General features: G+C 36.3%; 1 protein-coding gene across 2 annotated transcripts in view; it reads right to left on the minus strand.

The window, feature by feature from the left end:
* Positions 1 to 1,303: 1,303 nt before the first annotated feature.
* The window catches only part of LOC102605424 (probable inactive ATP-dependent zinc metalloprotease FTSHI 5, chloroplastic), a 45,895-nt gene continuing 24,455 nt past the window's right edge, over positions 1,304 to 22,743 (minus strand). Inside the window, exons 13-19 of one of the 2 annotated variants that reach the window (XM_006350410.2) lie at positions 19,273 to 19,392; positions 10,392 to 10,577; positions 10,226 to 10,300; positions 9,309 to 9,368; positions 4,612 to 4,719; positions 3,963 to 4,040; positions 1,304 to 1,795 (exon numbers count right to left, since the gene is read on the minus strand). In XM_006350410.2, the coding sequence (XP_006350472.1) occupies positions 1,724 to 1,795; positions 3,963 to 4,040; positions 4,612 to 4,719; positions 9,309 to 9,368; positions 10,226 to 10,300; positions 10,392 to 10,577; positions 19,273 to 19,392 (699 nt within the window). In that variant the 3' untranslated portion in view covers positions 1,304 to 1,723. Of the gene's footprint in view, positions 1,811 to 3,962; positions 4,041 to 4,611; positions 4,720 to 9,308; positions 9,369 to 10,225; positions 10,301 to 10,391; positions 10,578 to 19,272; positions 19,393 to 22,743 lie in introns of both variants that reach the window. The other variant, XM_015310101.1, reaches the window with a different exon arrangement.

A 22,743-nucleotide genomic window follows, 5' to 3' on the forward strand; every position in this document is an offset into this window, starting at 1 on the left:
GACGAAGGATTTTAAAGGTGTAAGATTTGTTGGAAGTGATTTGAAATACCTTTACGAGAAGATGGATCCTGTAGTGGCTGTAATAGCAGAGAGAGAAGGTGAGGTCATGATTCCTATTTGGGATTTAGACACTGGAGCTAACTATCTCTTCAAGTTGAAAAAGGATACCAATGGAGTTTTTGGATTATATGAAGATTGGATTGAACGTGTTGCTAAGCGAAGAGGATTTCAGGGAAATGAATTAATTGGTTTCTATGTGAATCAGGTGACTTTGGAACTCACATTTACAGTCATCAACACACCAAACAATGTTGCTGGAAGTTCTAAGTAGAAATTAACATCTTAATGGTTACTTTCTCATTGCTGTCATTTTATTTTCAAAAAGCATGTACAATAAGAGTTTTATATCAAAATATATCTCAATAATAACATGCATTAATATAAATCTCTATTTTATGATTTTAGCTCTCGAAATCATGCAAAAAATATTCAACTTGATGTGCCTTGTGTAGATGAAAATCTTTTTCACTTCCCTATGAATTATTCATATGTAAAAGGGACTAAAATTACCTTGAATGATTGGATTTGGGTCACACCTCAAATTTGAGGAGCCCGACTGACACTAAAGCCGATCCTATTCAATCATTTGTCAATGGCGCATAGCAGCCACATGTACAATAAAAAAAAAATGTATATCTCAACTTAAAAATTAGCTCTCGACTGACAAGCACCCTATGAATGGCTTTATGAAGAAAACAACTTGTTACGAGTATGCATTCTAGACTTCAAGAAAAGTTGGGATTATAACTTACCTCTTATTGAATTTGCATATATAACAACTACCATTCTAGTATTAGGATGGCGCCATATGAGGCTTTGTATGGGTGAAATGCAAATCCCCATAGAATAGTACGAGAGTTGATTGGACATGACTTAGTGCATTGGGAGGTAGAGCAGATACGATGAAAATTCCATGCAATTCTCAGAGGTCTACTCAAGGCATCTTCGAGAATTGCATAGAGTTTCCATTATATCAACCTATATGTCCTACATAACAGAGTTCATATCTATATCCACTTGGTATATTCACTCAGTTCGTATATATTAATCACTCAGTACAAAAACATCCTTTTATGATTTCTTTTGTGGTGTATGATAATATCTAAACGTCCATGTGACATACATGTGTATGAATCTGGGGAAGGGAATTCACTATAAATCACTAATTTTTCTCTTAACAAACAAGATCATCATTGGAAGAGTTGTATCATAAGTTTGTTACATCAATATACACGTTACAAGATTGAAGTGAGGCAATTACAAGTCTCATTTGAAAACCAATGATATTTTATGAGCTCAAGTAATTGTGTACAAAGCAAGGCAAAAGAACTCTTACTACTAAATACCAAATTCCTAGAGTGAATTAGCGAAGATTCAACAAGGAAATATACAACTTCATCCAAAGATGAGAAGGAAAAATGAATGCAACCTCTTCTCAATCCGACTCTACAACCTGTAATACCGCTCAATCCAGCCCATACCCCTCCTCGTTCTTCTCCAAATCCTTTTCTAATCCCTCATGAAGAAGAAAAAACAAATATAATGAAAAGAACTACATCTCATCACATCAATAAATATGAATGTGCTAAAATAAACAAATCAGATAAGAGGAACTGCAAGCATGAACTGATGGCCGGAAGGTGAAACATGACACAACTCCTATTTAATTTGCAGCTGTTAGGAACTCCATCGAAGAAGCTTTTCCATTCTCTTGTAGGAAATTTTCTAGCACAGGCTGCACAGGTAAAAACTGTATGTAAATTGGCATACAAAAAAAGGGTGTGGGTTATAAGCATGCACGTAGATGAAGGAGTTACAAGCTGAAGTTTCTGAGACATCTAATTTTGTGTATACCAAGCAATATTTCAAAAGGCGGAGCGTTTTACGCAGTACGGGCAGAGGCGTAAGCCCCGAAACATAGGGTGTATACCTCTTGTATTTTCAATTTTATGATTTTATTACTAAGAAAATTAGCGAATGTAAAATTTTCAAAAATTCTACAAACAAATCACCAATGATATAGAAAAATATTATAAATTATTTGAGAGAGGTAACAACACAAAAAATGATAGTAACCGAGATAATCTTCAAAATTAAATAATCATTCATTTAAGGATCGATCTCCACATCAACTAGTCCTTCACACCCTAACCTAATATTTGCACTAATTATTGTTTATATATTTCAAAGAAGGAGAAGGATAACAAGGTAAGAGCAATGAGAAAAAACGGATAAAGTTGCCTCAAAACACAGTGTCACAGAATATCTATCCTATCAATTTCAGGCATGATTATCTAAAAAACTATTTCTGAGAGTTTATTTATTTACATATTTTAGGAGAAGTCACTACAACATGAAAACATGACAGCACAAAGTATAAATATCATTACAACAATGATAAAAACATAATTTATAGAAAAAAATACTTAAAAAATAATAAAAAATCAAATTTAACGTCCGGGGTGTACGCTTTTACGCCCGGGGCATAAGCTCAAAATTCTAGGGCATACGCACTACGAATCTACACCTTTCATATACGCCCCGCCCCGGGACTCGCCCTAAAAATGCCTTTGAAAACACTGATACCAAGCATAGAAAAGCTCTGTATGTTAAGTTTTTTTTTTTTTTTTTGATAACCGAGAAATCCATCTGTGACCCGCCCTTTGGACTAATCACAGCCTTCTAAACTCGGTGGATAATGGGCCCGCCCCTCTACCCTTCTCCACTTAAATACCAGGCTTCGCTTTACATGGTGTGGGGCTTGAACCTGCGACCTAACTGTATGTTAAGTTTTTCACTGGGTGTAAGCTGAATTCTTGATCAGCTCACAGGTATCAGAGAAATTGTGCCATGAGTTAAAGAGGCAGAAAACATATCCATTAACAGACCAAACAATTACAAAATCTTCAGCATGTTTCGGTGCACAATTGATGTGGCAACTCATAACCTACATCCTTTGGCCTCGAAATTTGTAGATGGAACTATTTAGCGCTATTTTCTCATGCCCAACTCTACAGGTTCAGAGCTTATCATCGAGCACCAAATAATGTTTTGTTGGTGCCCAATATATCTCAACTAAGATTCTCCCAGCTTCCGCACTTGGGGAAGAAAAAATGTACATGAACGTAAGTTTGTCATTTTCTTATAAGCTAAAGATAAATGATATACAGAAAAGGGAAGTATAACTGCCAAGTTTCAGGTTAAAGAAGGAATGGTTTTCTAGCATAATAATCCAAATTCAAGAAAGAAGAAAAATTCAGTTAGGATTAAAAGCCCTGGATGAAACAGTGAAAGATAATCACCAAACTCTAGAAGCCTTGCACAATAATTATCAAGAATAATTATGGCATTATAGGCAGTAACTTAAGCTTAATGAGTAGACGATTTGTCTTTTCTCTTTGAAGAAATTCCCCCGAAGGACTTGTGGAAATCCAGCAATATTTGTTCATATTATCAAGAAATGTCTTGTAGCTCATTGTATATCACTATCTCTTATTGTGTCAACCTATGACTTAGGATCTTAAACTAACTAGTATTCCTTTATTTCAACTGTCCTCTAGGTGTTATTTCACATCGAAACAAGCATCTGGATTGCTCTACGTACACTATACGATATTTCTTCATTGAACTACTTCTCTGGTTTATTTAGTCCATTGATTGACATTGTTAGAAGCTTGTCAGAAATTAACCTAGCATCATTCATTTTTTTCTTTGAGCACATCTGATGGCGATTTCTCCCATATTTATTTAGAAACTCTAACCAAGTCCAGGGTTCTCTTTTTGTTTGTGGTTAGGTCAGCCAAAGGCTAACTCAGTGCAACTGTTATCATCTAAGAAATTGAAGAGTAGATGGTAGAATAAACTTATACATCAGTTGTCCCCTGAGGATTGAGGATCAGTACCTCATTGTATGCTTTCGAAAGGAAGAATGGTTCTTTTTCATGCACCCCATCATTATCTGCAATAATTCTCTCCAGATCCTGTAAATTAAAAAAGAATAATGTCAATTAGGAAAACATAATTCAGAGATAGTCAGTAAACAGGAAATGAACAAAAACTATGAGATCATGTAATGCGATATGTTGAGGGTTGATACTTGGTACGGACACTCAGACTGTCATTTTGAAAGACCAGTGGGATAATCCTAGATCCTAGCTAAGGATTCCTCTAGTATGTTGTTAACTACCAGTGTCAATAAGAGTTTTCTCTTCTCTTCTATTTCCACAGACATCTATCCAGGAATTATATCCATAGGAATTATTAGAAAATGAATTGGGGTCTGGCTTTATTTAATCATTGGGGACTCACTTTGGTGTTGTCAACTTGTCATCTGCTAAGGGCAAAGCAAGATAACAAGAATTACAAAAAAAAAGAAAAAAAAAAAACCATATTCATGCAAAATAGTATGCCAAAGGAATGCTATCCCAACCAAAAGTCTCAAACTGTTAAGACCCAGAGGCACCATAAAGAACATCATTTTGTCCAGGACGAACTTTCAGAATGCAGAATTAGTTTTTGCAATTTCAAACACATACTTCTACATCGGCTTACCTTTCTTGTCAAGACTTCATACTTGAGCAGCTCCTCTACAATCTTCTCTAGCACTTGTCGATTTTTCTGAAGCATGCCTTTTGCTTTATCATAAGCCATATAGTACATCTGTACCAAATAATCAAGGCAGGATGATTATTGGGTTAAGGAAAATACTGCTCTATGACTATACAAGCAAAGCAAGCAACATCACTTTTAAGTAACTCTATCAGAAGGTAATTTCTGAATTTCATCAGTATAGGGCATATTCCATCAGGTTTTAAAATTTTCAACTATCTTATTCAAGGGCAATAAACTTTCAGGATACTGGTAGCAGTTGTTTTTCTTTAATTCTGGCTGTTAGACCTGCAAGGCTTTGTTCTATGTTGCAACCTGATAAGATCAATCCTTATTCGTGCACATGTAAGTCATGTGCCTCCAATTTTGTTAGAATCTTGTAAGTATTCTAGGATTTTGTAAATATAGTATATACATCTGCTGGGATCAATAAGCTTGATTTACTTCCTGTAACTATGTATTTTTATTTTTATTTTGAAAATTGGTAATTCTGTAGCTATGTAATTTAATTCTCTTCCCTTTCTTAGAACATGTAAATTTAGCTATTTAAACCTCAATAGCTTGAGGGAATAATCAAGCAGTGTTTTTCTCTCAGCAACTCTTGTTTCATTTTCACATGGTACCAGAGCCCTTGTGAGGTAGTCATTGTGCATCTTCCCGGTGATGCCAGGAAGAAGAAAAAACATCATCACCATGTCATATTCTCCAGCAAATGTCACTGCATCACTTCCCCTGAGGGTTGTACATCAACCGACGCCACTAAGGAGGTTGAAATCCTCCGGCAACGAGATTCCAGAAAGCCCAGCCCCGGAGCTTCTTTTTTTTTGTTTGAGAAGGTAACATTTTTTGTATAACTATTTGCTGCATAAAAACTACAGCTATCCATACTTACAAGGAAATATGGGAAGATGTACTAAGCTATAACCTACTTACAGAGATACTAGAACATCAATAAAAGATTCTATGTCTTCCATATATTCATGTTTACACCAAAAATAGAAAAGGGCTAGGCAATTCATCTTCAGTTTCTGGATAGAGCTATGATTGTCTTCAAAACACCTTTGATTTCTCTCTTTCCAAACTGTCCACCAAATGCAAGCAGGGATAATCTTCCATCTTTCTTTCTGTTCTGACCAACAGCTATATTTGTTCCAGCACTCCAACACTTCCAAGTGTATCTCTTGGCATCACCTACATGATCCCTTTTAAATTAAGGAAAATCCTCCAAAGTTGTCCAGTTAGCTTGCAGTGTAAAAAAAGATGGTTGATTGTCTCTGATTCTTCTCCGCACATATAACATGTTTAGGACGGGATTGAAAATTTATACTTGCATCTATTTTCTTTTTGTACTCAAATGATATTTTTGGGTGGGGTGGGGGTGGGATGGGGTGAGTTGAGGTCTTCTTTGATGTATCTATGAAATGGCAAGAGAATGTATTTGATCAGTGATGCCACTTCATCAATATGATAGATAGAACACCATCTCATGAGATAGGACCGCTTTCCTGCCCCAGAGCTTCCACGCACGTGCACACACCGGGAAGTCTTTCCATATTTCTGAAGTGGTTACCTCATGTGCAGGCACATGAGAGATCTTTCGACTACTCGTACTTTCCAACGAGAATCTATCACATGTGGGTTTCGCTTCTTCAAAGTTCAATCTACCTCGACCCATCCACTTACCGTTGCATTTTACCACCGGAGCTCTATTTCAAGAAGGTCAGTCCATTTTCCTGCGAGGTACACTGTTCTGGCAAGAAATTTTCTGGTTTTTGGTTACCTCATCCACTGTTTCCAGCACTTGAGATCATAACTTGATAACACTTATTCCCATGAACTGATATTTTTGGAGTTGAAACTCCTTTGATTCATTGAAAACGTACCTTGAATCAGATGCTTTTGGTTCTAAAACTATGGTTACGAGTAACTCAAACCAAGTGATTACCACAAAATCATTGGTAGATACTACATAGTGCAAACTACCTATCCTGATCCTCCTCTAACAATTAAGATGCAGAAGACAAGGCATTCAAGATCACCTAATCAAACAAACTATGGATATTGAAGAGAAGGTTCGAGGAGAAGGAGAAAAGATTGCTGCTCAATTGTGTAGCCTCTTATGGAAGTCAAAGGAGAAAAGATCGCTGCTCAATTGTGTAGCCTCTTATGGAAGTCAAATGAAAAAAGATTGATGCTCAATTGTGTATCCTCTTATGGAAGTTTATTGATTCTAAATTGATGCCCCTGTTTCATCCATTCTAGACCAACTTTAAAGTTTGGGAAAAGGATCGTGCTCCACAAACAAATGACACCTCTCGCTTAGTTTTTTTGAAACTGGAAACTTGTATGCATAAATAGACAAAACAGTACATGGGTTGTACTGAAACCATATTTACAATTTAGACTCTAAGGAAATAGATTTCTCCATCCGAAATAGTACCTAGAACATCAACTATATCAACAGAATCCTCTGAATAAATCTGTTTACACCAAAAACCAAAAAGCAGAAGGCAATTCCATTTGATCTTGTGCACTGGATTACACAAATCCCCAAAACACCTTGAATTCCTTTGTTTCCAGATTGTCCACCAAATGCTTGCAGGGACAATTCTCCATACGCTCCTGTATTCTACCTGGACTCCTGCTTCCTCCCAACTATGTAGAACTTCAGTGATCTTACCAGGCATTATCCAAGAAATGCCTAGACTAATGAAAAGTCTCCAAAGCTAAACTGTAATTTTGCGGTGTCGAAATAGATGATTCACGGTCTCTGCTTTCTCTACACAGAAAACATTTTGAGCATTGAGTTATATTTCTTCTTGCCAGAGCTATGTCCCTTCAATCTGAGCAAATCAGTCCCCTCTTGAAGACCACTGAAGGATTCCAATGTGTTGTAAAATTCTGTCACCCTCTGTATCTCCCAATAATTTTGCATTCTTCTGATACATCCATACTCTCTCCTTATTTCTGCCATGGTCTTGCATTGACGCACCACTAAGTTGACTATGTCAGGAAATCTCTCCTGATGACTACCATTCCCTAGCCAGTTGCCTTTCCAAAAAAGAGTTTTATTTCCATCATTCACTTTGATGAGTGAGTTGTCCTTCAAAAAAGTCCAGTGAGCCCTGATGGATCTCCATAGACTGACCCCATATGGAGCCTCCCAATTACCAGTATCTGAAGTGAGTAATTGTCCTTGTCGAGACTCACCCCTTTCTATAGCATAAATATTCTCTCCCCCTGTATTTTGAGATACTGACCTTTCTTCCTGTACCGACTTCACTCCCATTGTTGTGATGTCTTTGTTTCCCCAGCTACTTCAAGAACTACTGTCTCCAAAGAGGTTTGTGCCCTTGCATGCATCTCTGTTTATAAGAAGAGCAAATGTCTGGTTCTTCGAGGAAGGAATCAACTTTAAAACCTTCTTTGGACTCCGTTTGTATATCATTTAAAATATAAAGGCCCACTAAATCAGGCCCAATTACTCTATTTTTTGGCGTCTGACTAGGTCCCAAAATAAAGCCCAATCTTGAGAAAACGGAATTTAACTCCTGAACTTGTAAGTCATGTAACTTTTCTACTTTAGAAGCCCCAGTTGTGGTACAAGTACACATCACGTGACTTTCTCCTGTCAAAGCCTAATTATTAGGGATTTCCGGTACTTTTTTTGTCAGCAGAGTTTGATTTTGTCCGGAGGATATTAGGAGATGATGGAAACACGGTCTCTGTAGGAACTCCAGCGACTTCTCTGGTTGTCATCGATACCATTTCAAACCTGGGTTTTTCTCTCTACCCATATCGGTACGAAATATAGAACTCTTTCAATGACAACCTCACTGGGAACTTTCCGACCATTACCGGCAACTAAGATTCTAGGCCATTTTAGATGGTTCTTGAGCTTCGTGGCTATCCAATGTTTTACAACTATCACTTTGTTGGAGGAAATAAAACATTGGTCCTAGATTGTAAAACAAAATGACCACCAACAACAACTAAGCCTCAATCCCAAACAAGTTAGGATCGGATATGAATCCGCAATAATCATATTTCTCCATTTAATGCAACTTAGGGCAACATTGTACAAAATACACTTGTAAAACCAAATAACCAAATCATCAACTGACAAAAATATTCAACAAGTCACTCACCAGATTAACTACATAAGCAACAAGCTTCCTACATACAACAGGCATGCACCCAACCAAGGAAGAGTGTTGTGAGTGTACTGGGTTAAACTTGTATCTAAATAAATATGCAAATACAATATTGTGACATGAGTTTCCTACATATACATTTATTCAAATACCTGAACTTAACCTTTGTTTTCACGCATTCTCCAAATCTTTTCTCTTATTTCTTATCAAAAATGTTAAGAAACCTCCTGATAGCACGCCCAAGCACACTAAGAAAACTATATGTACAGTTCAGCTAAAGTCAAGCCAGATGGTGGGAGCTATAAGAGATCAAAATGACAGTTCTTCAACAACCTTACTCTTACAAAGATTAAGTACTATTTGTGGCCCACAGTACCATTTAAGCAAGAAAATTTTGTACATAGAATCCTCATAGAACAAGAAAATAATGTTTTCATATCATCAATCAAAAGGACCAGAGAGTATTACTCATAGGCAACTTCATACCTTTTCCACTTTTGCAGCCATCTCATATTCAAAATGGTTTCCCATACTCAAAGTCGTGACCTATTCAGATCAGCAACATGGAAAAGAAGACGATAAGACAAAAATATATCAATGAAATAAGCAAATTAGTTGCGCACCAAGATATACAATGGCAGTCAGTACTTTATGTTTGGCAAATGTTTGTACAAGCACACATATCTATAAGAACAAGTGTTAAACGACATTGGGTTCCCATTTCCATGTGCAAACTTTTTTAGGCAAGATACTTTCGTGGAAGAGATGTGGTTCACTCATTAACGTAGAGGTGAATGATTTTCTAGTTTGGTTCCACCCCTAACTGTTTGCAGCCAAGGTCATCATAGCAAAGAACTTGATGTGGTTCGCAAGGTGACTTGAAAAATTTCATTAATATGTCTAGGGAAAGAGAAATGGTTCACGAAAACTATGACATATCTAGCTATAGTGAAGATACAAAGGGGCAGTATTACCAAAAGCAAAAATTGCAATAAAGCTCTAAGGTCCGTTGGGGCTTTAAACGCAAACAAAGTGTGGGCTTTAATGAAAAAAGGTGCAAATGGAGAAACAACACAAATATATATGTTTAGTGCAAGAATAAATTATAAGCATGAATGACAAATATATGAACCAAAGAAATTGAAAAAAGAAATCCGATAAAAGTAAAATATCAATTGTTTAGTGTTGCCTCTTCAAACGAGGCTCATCGGCAAGGAAACGTATGCCTTAGAACCTTGATGATGACACTGAAGTACGCATTAAGTGAGGCAAAGTGCTCAACACGTTTTCAGCCTCGCTTCATGGCTTAAGGGCGCTTTAAGCGCACCTTTGACAACAATGAAGAGGGGAAATATATTGAATGAAATAAAAGATCATGCAGACGGGAAAATAAAGGTAAATACCGAATTGCCATGATGGTAAATTGTAGGACTATCATCAGGGCCCCAACCATACTGAATCACCATCCTTGTAGCTATCTGTCACAAAATACAATAAATTATTAGGTCCCAGTATCCACAGCAGCATACATGAGAGAATTATAGTTCAAGAGGGAAGAGTCTGTACAACCTCTTCAGCCTGCTTCAGCTCTGAAGAAGAAAGAATGTTTTCTTCCCCAAATGGCAGCAATAGCTGGGCCGCAACATAAGAACCAAAGCAAAAAACTAGTCTCTTTTCCAGATATGATCTTGATTCAACATTCCCACTGATAGAACCTTCATTTTTAGCTTTGGTTATCTTTGTACACCCAATTCCCTGAAATCAGCAGGAACTTTGTAAAAGTCAACATCTTCCAGGACACACCAAGCATACAATCCAATGAGGCAATATTACATGGACTTAGGTATGAGTGTTAGTTGTATGCACACCTACGAGACACCAAAAAGTATAGGGTAAAATCCCTAAGGAGTTAGTGGGAGTGTCAACTTACAACTCACCAAACCTTATGGCAGAATTCTCAAACCACAGGGGCAGAAAAGAAAATTTGTTACTTGAAAAGCTGCAGGAGGATAATGAGAATAAATCAACCCCCGGGAGAGGGTTTCAGTACTGAATATGCTCTCTCACAAGCGTAAAAAGAATGTACATAAACGCTACGTTCACAATTTACATTCATCCTTTTTAGTTCATTAATTTATCACAACTCTCACTGTATAAAGCTTCTCATTACAGGTAAAATGGGTAAAATAAAAAATTTAAAGTTAAATTGTTTCCAAATATAGAAATGTGTCATTTTTCTTGCAACAGACCTATAAGGAAAGTGTCACATAAGTTGAAACAGACGGGGTAATAAAAAGGAAAGTGTGCGACATAAAATGGGGCCGAGGGACAGTGATCCTCTTACAATCCAAGTGCTTGATATTGTTAGAATCTCGTAGATATCCTAGAATATTCTAGGATCTTGTAAATATAGCATAGCTTGATTTATGAACTTCAAAATGCTCCCAGGATCCTTTCCCGAGGTTCAACATCTGAGGTCCCTTCCAGGCCTCTAGAGTCCATATACTGGTGATATTCAATCACCGGAATCCACCATTTCTTCCCTTTTCTTCAGCAACATTTTCCTTTTTTTCAGTCATGGGAGACTACATCTTTTACTTTGCGGTAGGTTTATTGTATGACATAACAAGGAAGGTGTATAGAGCAGAGACATGGTACGATTGGGTTGAAAGAGGTTGCAATATGATGACAAGGGCGAGTTTCAGCCAGAAGACAATGTAATGGATAGTTCATGAGGTGGAAGTTTCATGACCATTTTTTGAGCATACTTTTGTTGAAGGACTTCGACAAATTTGGTCGATACATTAGCATCACTAATGTGCAAGGTAAGAGGAGAGCAGTAATAATCAAATTCCTGAGTGGACAATCAATTCAGGATGGTTTAGTTATTGCATCCAAAATAACGAACTTCATAAATGTCAAGGCAAAAGAGGGCAGTTACATTAGCACATCTAAATACAGAAGAAGGATTGTTATATGCAGACACTGTCAGTAACAATAAATGGACTACAAGAGAAATAAATGTTGCTAGATCTAATTCCATTCACAAAGTAAAATGAAACTGTTTAGTATCTTTACTTTTTTGGTGTAAACAATAATGTATAGTGGATGTAGATCAAATTTGTAATTTTTGTGATGAATTTTGAAGGTGACCAGCATATCCTAATGCTGAAGAATACAAACTTACAAATTCTCAAAAAAAACTGTCTGTAAGCATCACAAACCACCACTCCACACCCACCACCGTCAGTCACCACCACCACCACCAACCATCTCAGCAATCAAACTACCACCACCAACTTTCACCATCACCATCAGCCACTACCAGCAACCACCTCTAACCACACAACCACCTCCACCACAATGCTGGCAGTCCTGTCGGACAATTACTACCACCAACAACCACCTTAAACCTAATATGCTGTGGATATAATATCGAAATTACTTTATTTTGAAATTTATATTTACTAACTTTTTGATAAAAATAAATTATAAACATTTAATATTGAGAAAAAACTATTCCAAGAAAGATAATGGAGTCAAGAGAGTTACGTTTGAAACAACCACAACAAAAATTCTCTCTACTTTCCTACTGTTAGAATCTAAACTTGTTGCTACTCCGCTTCTTTGGTTTCGATGGGGACGCCGGCCGGCGGTCCTCCACCGGCTATAGTAGAAATAAACAATCCCCCAAAAGGGGATCCCATCAACCCCAAAATATCCAAAGATATATCTCCTACCTATGCTTCTTCAGTGACAGATCCCTATTCTAATATGACCACAAATCGTATGGAACAAGGGACTGCAATCTCTCGAAGAACTACTCACAATGGGATGCCAGTTGTTATATTCAAAGCCTCAGATTACTACGGAGTGATGGCAGCTTCGTGTAGAAGAACTATTGTGGGAAGATTCTTGAAGTCCCAACCTCAAATTGACACTATCAGATCGAGGTTCTCAGAAAAATTTCCTTTGAAGGGGTACTAATGATGAAGACTTCAATTTAGTGTTATATAAAAGGGCTACTGAGCTGGAAAGGTTTCAAATTTGGCTACAAAAATGGACTCCAGATTTCAAACCGGAGGAAGATATCCCTATAGTTCCTGTCTGGGTTCTTCTCCCTGGTCTGCCTTTTCATATGCATAATTAGAACTATGTCAAACAGATTATTAGGGAAGTGGGAAAACCGATCAAACTTGATATAGCCACCAAGACGATGACTAGACCTAGTATGGCTAAAGCAAGGGTGGAAATCGATCTATTGAAGCCTCTTGTCCATAACGTTTGGGTGGGAACTGAAGATGACAACACTCCTTTAAGAGGTTTTTCTCAAAAAATTGAGTATGAAAATATCCCCAAATTCTGTAAACACTGCAAAAAGCTTGGACATAGTATGATCAATTGTAGAGTTCTAGAAAAGATAAAAGAGACTGAAAAGAAAGAGGCACTACAAAAGGATCAACAAGGGAGAAATAAACAACAACAAAGAAATTCGGAACAAGACGACAGTGAAATAAAGCTGCCTGAAGAAGATGAAATCACTCCCAACAGAGGAAGGGAAATGCAAAATAAAAGGGAGATCAACAAAGGAAAACTAGAGGAAGAAGTGAACCCCCAAGGAAAGCTTATAAACCAACTGGAAACATCTTTGGAGTTGATAAACCTCATCCTTCATCTACGACAGATTGTGAAACCAATACAAAGATCACAAAGATTAATAGTGAAAACAAGGCACATGATCAGGCCAACAGTCAACTCGTGTCCCCGAAAAACAAATTTGATATGGCTAATAGTGACATTTCCCCTGCATCAAAAGAAAAAGAGTTGGAACATGAGGTTGCTAATACTGAACATGTCAATGAAACAGGTGATCAAGCAAACGAGATTATCGTTGAGAATAATATGAATGATGGTAATCCGGAAAGCCTCACAACATCAGTTTTCAATAAAACCATACCCATTAAGAGTATGAACGAACTCACTGTTGATAATTTTGATGGGGAATGGGAAGAAGTTGTTGGCAGGAAAACCAAAGTGGGAACTCGCAAGAAAGCTAACACTCAAATTAGGAGACGACAAGTTGAAATTATGAATGAAGAGCAGGCTGCCGATATTAATCAAAATAGCTTTGATGAGTTGATGGTGGAAGATGAGGAACAATTGGCAAGTACTTGTAAAACTAGACTAAGAAACAACAAGAAGATTGACAATGATTACAATGGTGAAGAACCAGATTCCCAAGATGAATGGACAGATATAACATCTTCAGAGGGAGAAGAAGAAGACGACACTTCGGAGGAATCTTCTGATGAGGAAGGAAACAAGCAAGAAAAAGGAGAAATGAGCATCAACATCAAACAAAAAGACATCGATGGGGCTAATCAAGGAACTGGAAATCAAGCTACAGCTTACTCCAATGAAAATCAAACGAGCAGGATGGGTCGAAAGGAAAATACTAATCCTGACGTGAAAAAACAAAAAAGGAAAATCACAAAAACCTCCTAAATTCATCATGATTAGTATTCTCAATTGGAATATTAGAGGCATGAAGTCTCATGCCTCTACTGCAAGGCTCAAGTTTTTGATTGATAATCATAAAGTCTCTTTAGTAGCTATTCAAGAACCTTTCATAAAAGAGACTAAAATTGAAATGTATGCGAAATGTCTTGGCATGCAAAACTGTTTTGCAAACTGTAGTAACAAGATCTGGATCTTTTGGAAACAGGAACTCAACTGTACAATCTATGCTAGTGAGAACCAAATCACAACTTGTAAGATTCAAAGTGAGGAACATGCTCTCTTTCTCTCCATTGTTTATGCTAAATCGAAGTCCTCTGGTAGGGAAGATCTTTCAATGTACATGAGAGCTCTTCCCTCCGTCATCAACCATCCTTGGGATGTCACAGGTGATTTCAACAGTATTTTAAGCAGGGAAGAAAAGCTAGGGGGCATACCACACACGCTAGGTAAAAGTATGGCCTTCATGGAATGTCTAAATGACTGTGCACTTTCTGACATTGGATACACAGGTAGTGACTTTACTTGGTGTAATGAAAGAAGTGGAAAGGACATCATTTGGAAAAGATTAGACAGAATGGTTTGCAACACTACGTGGAGTGATTGTTTCTCTCATAGTAGTGTGCACCATTTGCCTAGAGTAGGATCTGATCATTGTCCTTTGCTTATCAACTTTGGCAACATTGCTGACCATCACACCAAATATTTTAAATTCTTAAATTTTTGGACTAAGTGCCTGTTTGGATTGACTTATTTTAGGTGCTTTTTAAGCCAAAATAGCTTTTAAGCAGTTTTGAAGTGTTTGGATAAAGTTAAAAAGTGCTTATAAGCACTTATTTTTAAAGCCAAAATAACAAAAATAAGCCAAAAGCCAATCCAAACAGGCCCTAACTTTGATGACTTTCTTAATGTAGTCAGGGAAAACTGGATTTCTCAATCAGATGGCAATATATTTTGGCAGGTTCATCAGAAAATGAAGATGACTAGTAGAGCTTTGAGTCATTGGTCTAAAACCAAAATTGGAAATATCTTTGAGAAGTCTCAGCAACAGGAGAAAGAGGCTAAACAAAGTGAAGAAAAGTACATGAAATCTATGGATCCTATTGACAGAATAAACATGAATAGAAAAAAAGCAGAATTGATCACTCATCACAAGCATGTAGATACCTTTTGGAGACAAAAAGCAAATCTCAAATGGAACCTAGAGGGTGATGAGAACACTACATACTTTCACTCCATCGCTAAAGGCAAAAGAAGCTTCCTCCAGATCCACAGAATTAAAGTAGATGAAAATTGGAATTGAGGGGGATGATAACATTGGCATTGCTGCTGCAGAGTTTTACCATGACTTGTTTTCTGAAGGAAAAAATAGAGTGGATAATAGCTTGCTGGACCTCATCCCTAATTGCATTAGTGAGCAAGACAATTAGATACTGATAAGAGATCCCACCACAGAGGAAATCAAAGAAGCTGTTTTTAGTATTAACCCCAATAGCTCTCCTGGACCTGATGGTTTCAGTGGGATATTCTTCCAGAAAGCTTGGTGCATAATTGGTGAAGATATTACTCAGCTTGTCAAAAGAGTGTTGAATGGTCAACAAATGCCTAAGTACTTCACAAGCACTTGTTTGATTCTCATTCCGAAAGTGGAGTCTCCTCAATCCTTCTCTGAATTCAGACCCATCAGTCTTAGCAATGTTACTCAGAAAATTGTCTCAAAAATAATGAATCACAGGCTCACCCATATTCTTCCTAAGATCATCTCCCTCAATCAAAGTGGTCTCATTAAGGGTAGAGCTTTTTCTCAAGAAATTATTCATGAGATCAAGACCAAGAATAAAGGGGGCAATGTTATATTCAAGATTAACATGAACAAAGCTTACGACAGGATGTCCTGGCAGTTTATTTGCATTGTTATGAAAAGAATGGGTTTTGATGATAGATGGATTCATAATGTGTGGTATCTCCTTTCCAATAATTGGTATACCGTCACAGTTAATGGCAAGAGACATGGTTTTTTCCAATCCAAAAGAGGAGTTAAACAGGGCGATCCAATTTCACCTTCTCTTTTCATTATTGCTGCCGAATCTCTTTCTCTAATGTTGAATAGCTTATATGAAAATCCTTCCTTCAATGGATTTAGCATGGATACCATCGGACCAAGGATCAACCACTTAGCTTATGCTGATGATTTAATTATTTTTTGTTCAGGTAAAACCAAAACATTGGAGCTCGTTGTAGATTGCCTGAGGAAGTATGAAGAATGCTCTAGACAACAGATGAATAAAGGGAAAGAGTTGCTTCATAATGGATAAAGATATCTCTACTAAAAGGATCAACATTGTTTCCAGAATTCTTCAAGTCAAAAAGGAAGAATTCCCAATCACCTACCTGGGATGTTCACTATTCATTGGGAAAAAGAAAAATGAATATTTTGCAGACATGGCCACAAAGAGCATTAAAAAGATTGGTTCTTGGCAATGCAATAGACTCTCAACAGGGGGTAAGATTATTCTTATTAAGCATGTTTTGAATACTATGCCTATTTATCTTCTCTCAATGTGTCAGCCCACAAAAACAATCACGTATCAAATAGAGAAGATTTTTGCCAACCTCTTATGGGGAAGCAAAGAAGGAAAGCAAAAATACCATTGGGCAGCCTGGGACAAGTTATACTATCCAAAAGAGGAAGGAGGCAGTGGTATTAGATCTACTATGGACATCTCTGAAAGCCTGGGAGCCAAGATATGGTGGCAATTCAGAACCAAGGACACCATTTGGACCAAATTTATGAAAGCTAAATATTCAAAGAGAATCCATCCAATGGCTAGGAAAGTGAGTTACAAATACTCAAAATGTTGGAGAAGAATGATGAAGATCAAGGAAGAAGTAGATCACCTAATCCAATGGAGATTGAATAAAGGAAATTCAAGCTTCTGGTGGGACAACTGGACAGGTATTGGTAGACTTTCTCAATTTATTAAAGCATCTACCTCTATTAAAATTCCCGTCTCTGATTTTATTCATCATGGTATGTGGAATACTTATAAGATCAATCAACATCTTCCTGTTCACTTAGTTAATTTGATCCAAGGAATTACTATTAAATCTTCTAATCTAGATGATACTCCTTTCTGGAAGGCTAACTTGAATGGAAAATTTAGTAGTAAATCTGCTTGGGATCTTATTAGGAAAAAAGGCAATGTCAATCTTACTAATAAAATGATTTGGCATAATAAGAACCCTTTTAAAATCTGTTTCTTTTTATGGAAAGTGCTGCGTAACAAGGTGGCTGTGGATCTAAATCTCACTAGATTTAAGGTCCACCTACCTTCTAGATGTTCTTGTTGTTACAGGATTTATGAAGAAGAAACAGTTGAACACTTATTCTACAGTGGTCAGATAGCACAACAAGTTTGGAGACATTATAACAAACTATTTGAGATCACCCAGAATCATAATTGTTTGAAAAAACTATTGATAAACTGGTGGAAATCAATGGAGAAGAACCCGGTTCAAAATCTCGTCCTTCAAATCCTTCCTAGTATTATAATTTGGCAAGTGTGGAAAGCAAGATGCAAGCATAGATATGAAGGCATAAAGATGAACTTCAAGAGCATAACATACAATATTAATAGTCAAATAATTACTATAGCCCACAAACAGTTCCAAAGCATTAATCCATTCATGGATTGGGAGCAGTTTTACAACATCGTCGAAATGGCTACGGACAAGATCATTCATGTTCTTGTTCTATGGTTAAGACCAAAACTAGACTTCTACAAGCTCAACACAGATGGTTGCTCCAAAGGAAATCCAGGACTAAGTGCAGGAGGCGGTATAATTAGAGACAATCAAGGCAGGATGAAAATTGCTTTCGCAGAGGCTTATGCAAGTACCACCAACAACATGGCAGAGACACTGGCTCTAGAAACAGGTATTCACTGGTGTGTCAACAATGGAATTAGGAACCTGGAGGTGGAGGTTGATTCTAAACTTCTAGTGGACTGTATCCTCAACCTTCAAGATACTCCATGGATCCTATGGGATAAAATTATCACCATCAGGAATCTCCTTCAACGACTGGACAATTGGAGCCTTCAACATTGCTACAGGGAAGGAAACAAGGTGGCTGATTCCCTCGCTAATTGGGGTCTCCAGTGCGCTAACAGAACATGGATCACTCATCATCATCAATTGCCAAGTGAGGCCAGAGGAGAACTGATTTTGAATAGAATGGGTGTTCCTTCCCTCAGAACAATTACCAAAAAGAACTCTTTCTCCCTAGATAGAGACTTGTACAGAATTTCACTTTTGATGTTCCTTAGGAACTGTTGTGCTGAGGTTTATACCTCATTTAGTTATTTTTTTGAGGCAAGAGGAGAACTGATTTTGAATAGAATGGGTGTTCCTTCCCTCAGAACAATTACCAAAAAGAACTCTTTCTCCCTAGATAGAGACTTGTACAGAATTTCACTTTTGATGTTCCTTAGGAACTGTTGTGCTGAGGTTTATACCTCATTTAGTTATTTTTTTGAGAGCTTATATAGAAATCCTACTTTGGTATATAGATTGGGGGTTGTCCCACTCTAAGTAGGTATTAGGAGTTTTCCTCCCCTTTTTGTACTTCTTATGGTATCTATAAAAGACAAAAATTAACTTTAGAAAAAATATATATATTGAGAAGACATAGTCTTAATTATACAGTATTCAGATCTAAAAAACATCTTTATATTTAAATGTATATTCAGATTCAGACATCTTAATCTTGAAAAAAAGAACGTTGCCTTAGTGTGACTCTTACTCTGTAGAACCATCACTTCTCTCATAGATTAATAACATTGGTTCAATAAGTTTCTCTTGCATTCTCTTTTAAAGTACAATCACACTTATCATAACAAACAGCTTCTAATGAAAAAACAGAATACAGTACCTCCCAAGAGAAAGGCTCAAGCCATAGATTATCCACAACATCAAAGTTTGGTAGAAGAAGAGCAATTAAACTCCGACCTGCAGCCCAAACAGCATGTGGAAATTTTGTTTCCATTGTCCACTACAAAAAAGATTAAACGAACAGTCAATTCATGCTGAGTCACACATGAGGAACAATAAAGATGTTTTCAGTATAGGCAGTTTTAATTGACTATTAGCTAAAGATAACTCTGCTTTAGAAATTCTAGAGCTAGTTAATCTTTAGTTAACAAAGTTGCTGAACTACTAACAACGAGACTGAAGATTTCACTTTAACTCCCTGGCGCTTGAAATGCTTTTATTGATGAGAAGAATTTTATTTTTTTTGAAACTGGATGAGAAGCAAATTCTTGATGTCGTTTTAATTGCTAAAGAACTAACTAATTTGAGAGAATTGAATGGAACTGCTGGTACTATTATGCTGGCTAGACTTGGAAAAAAAGGTATTATTACACTGATGGAGTTCACTAATTAAAAGATGGGTTCCACGAAAAATATAGAAGCTGGATTGGAACTGCATATCTATTGTCAGATTCTCAATCCTCCTACTAGATATCTTTGAAAGCGCTAGGGGTTTTAGTAGTGATGACTCACTATCATTTGTCTCCCTCTATGATGGAGGAAGACCACTGGATAAAGCAGCAGAGGGTGGATATCTGAACGGGCTCAAACAAGAATATGGACAAGGCTAGCAATAGCTCACCTCCTCAAATATGAAACCTTACTTTTTGTGTGATACTGTTGAAAATGAACAGATAGAGTTTATCGGCAAGCAGTCATGAGGCAGGTTAATCTAAAAGGACTGACATCATCCAAGTGTGAAAGCGCAGTTTATCAATTGGTTAAGCATATCCAACAGGTTTAATCTGAATTAATCCATCTATTTTGTTCTTCCTGTTGGTGTTGCCTCAAAGATGTTTAGGCTTGAAATCCATTACTTCATAAGCTTAAGAACAAATGGATTCCTCGCAGAAAAAAAAATATTAGTCCAATGGAAGTAAAACTGTTACAATTTTACAAGCACCTTATCTGTTTTACCAACCTACTGCATGTACCTTTCTGGATTCTTGCCTCACTGGCAAAAAAATTAATCAGTTCTACAATTTCAGAAGTGATGGAACCTAGGGGTTTGTTTGGAAAACCACCTGGTAGTTGGAACTAGTGTAATTACTGGGTAATTACACAATATAGTAATTATGATGACTTGTTTGTTTGTCATAATGTAAATACAGTGCAATTACAAGTGTATTGCTTGGTTGCACAAGTATAATTACAAAGTTAAATTAAATTTTGAAATAAAAGTTAATTATGAAAAATTAGAAGTTAATATTTGACAAATTTGTGCCTTTACAAATAATATAAAATTAAGTATTTAAGACACATTTATTTCTTGAAAATATATTAATAAATAAATATATATATTTGTAACAAATGTAGTAAAAAAAATTGATATATAAAGTAACAATATTTAATTTAATTAATTATAAAAGCTAAAAAGTACACATTTTATAATAACATCATGAAATGCAAATTTGCCAATAAAAAAAATATTATAAATATAAAGCCATAAAATTATTCAAATGTTTTGACAAAAGAAATAATCTATCAATTCTAACTAAAAATGAATGACAACCAATATGAAATAACTAGTCAATAATGCTAAAGCAAATAAATTGGAACAAAAAATATAGCATAAATTAAAAAAAAAAAAAACATAATACTCTTATATCAAACTCCAAGATAACATAAAATAAGTTCCACCATAACTTAAGTAAATATAATTCAAAAGAAAAAAGAAACATAAGTCTATAATCTCATTCAATAATGAAATTCTACTTTAATTCAAACACTAGAATAACAACGGAGTTATGCTAAATGAAGAAAATAAAAAATAAAAACCAATTACGTTGAATCGCAAAAAGGAAAGGTTGGGAAATGAGAAGAAAGGAAATGAAAGATAAATAATGTAAAATGAAAAAAAATATCAAGAAGTAAAAAAAAAATAGAAAAGAAATTAAAATATAAAAAAAGAGAGAAATTAAAATGTAATATTGCAATTACATCACGTAAATTACACCCAATCCTCGACCCCACTTGAGAATTGGATAGTGAAATTACACCCTCCAATTACACCCAATTCCCTTCTAACTTGGTAATTACTTGATCAAACAAACATGTCAAACTGTGTCATTACATCCAATTCCAATTCCCTTGTGGCTTTCCAAACATGCCCTAGAGGTTCAACAGGGAACCATTTGGTTGCTTTCAAGGTGATCGACTAAGAAGGCTAAGATAATTTCTCAAATCTTTCTAAGTTTTTCTATTTAGTATTATCCCCTGCAAAGTGCCTAAGGAATTCATCAACAAGTGATGCCAAGCAGTGTTCGACAACCTTTTTTTGATAGGCATAATTTTATTGATGTTCTGGAGAAACCAAAGAAAATAGAGGACCTAGAGAAAATCTGATCATCTTCTGTAGAGATGGAGGAGAAGTGGGAATTAAAATGCATAGTTTTTGGTCTCTCAAGTTGTTATAGTGTCATTATCATTGGCCAAATAGAGGCAAAAAGACTTGATTGGTGTTTGAAGGAAAAGAAAATTCTGCACTTCTTAACGAGATAACTAATATTTAAACATATTTTGGAGCACAGACAATATTCCATCAAATAGAGATGATTCACTAGCTTTTACAGAGTTTCGATTAAATCATCTGCAAAAAAGAGTCCTTTTTTAAAAAAAACTGGCAACTTAAAAAAAGAGCGTCTTTTGGTGTTCATAGATCAATAAGACAAGATCATGTGTATCATAAAGAGCAGAAATTGACAATCTTGTAATATAAGGGTGGAGAGTTCTCAAAGCCACATGTACCAGCACAGGAAACTCAGTTGAATCACTTTTTGGATAGTGCTGGCTGCAGCAAAACAGCCGCTCATGTTGGAAGTGAAGGGAGTGGCAACCAAGGGAGCAGCACTGGGAAAATAGCCCCACATGAACTCATGCATTGGAATTAAGGAGCGAGTGGAAGACTTCTCCCTCCACCTTTCAAAAATTTGCTCTACATTTCCTTGTTTATTCTAATTTTCGTTGATTTCCCATTATACTGCGGCCTTGTACAGTCGATTCACTACAATTTATGCATATGTTCCTTGTTAGAGGCTTCTCTACTTGTTACATTCAAATCATCAGCTTACGTGATTAGAAGGAAACTGGGAACCCTACAAAAATAATTCCATATAGTAACAGAAAAAGTTGTGCTATTATGATCAAGGGAAGGTTTCATTTTTGTTTCATTTCCTAGTACATCAAGAGGCACAATCATCCCTCAAACAAAAAATATATGATCTAAATGCTACTCCCTCTGTTTTAATTTGTTTAACCTACTTTTCTTTTAGTCTATTTCAACAAGAATGACCCTTTCCTTTTTTAGCAACTC

Source organism: Solanum tuberosum, unplaced genomic scaffold, assembly GCF_000226075.1.
Source record: "Solanum tuberosum cultivar DM 1-3 516 R44 unplaced genomic scaffold, SolTub_3.0 scf00122, whole genome shotgun sequence".
NCBI classification, from domain to species: domain Eukaryota; kingdom Viridiplantae; phylum Streptophyta; class Magnoliopsida; order Solanales; family Solanaceae; genus Solanum; species Solanum tuberosum.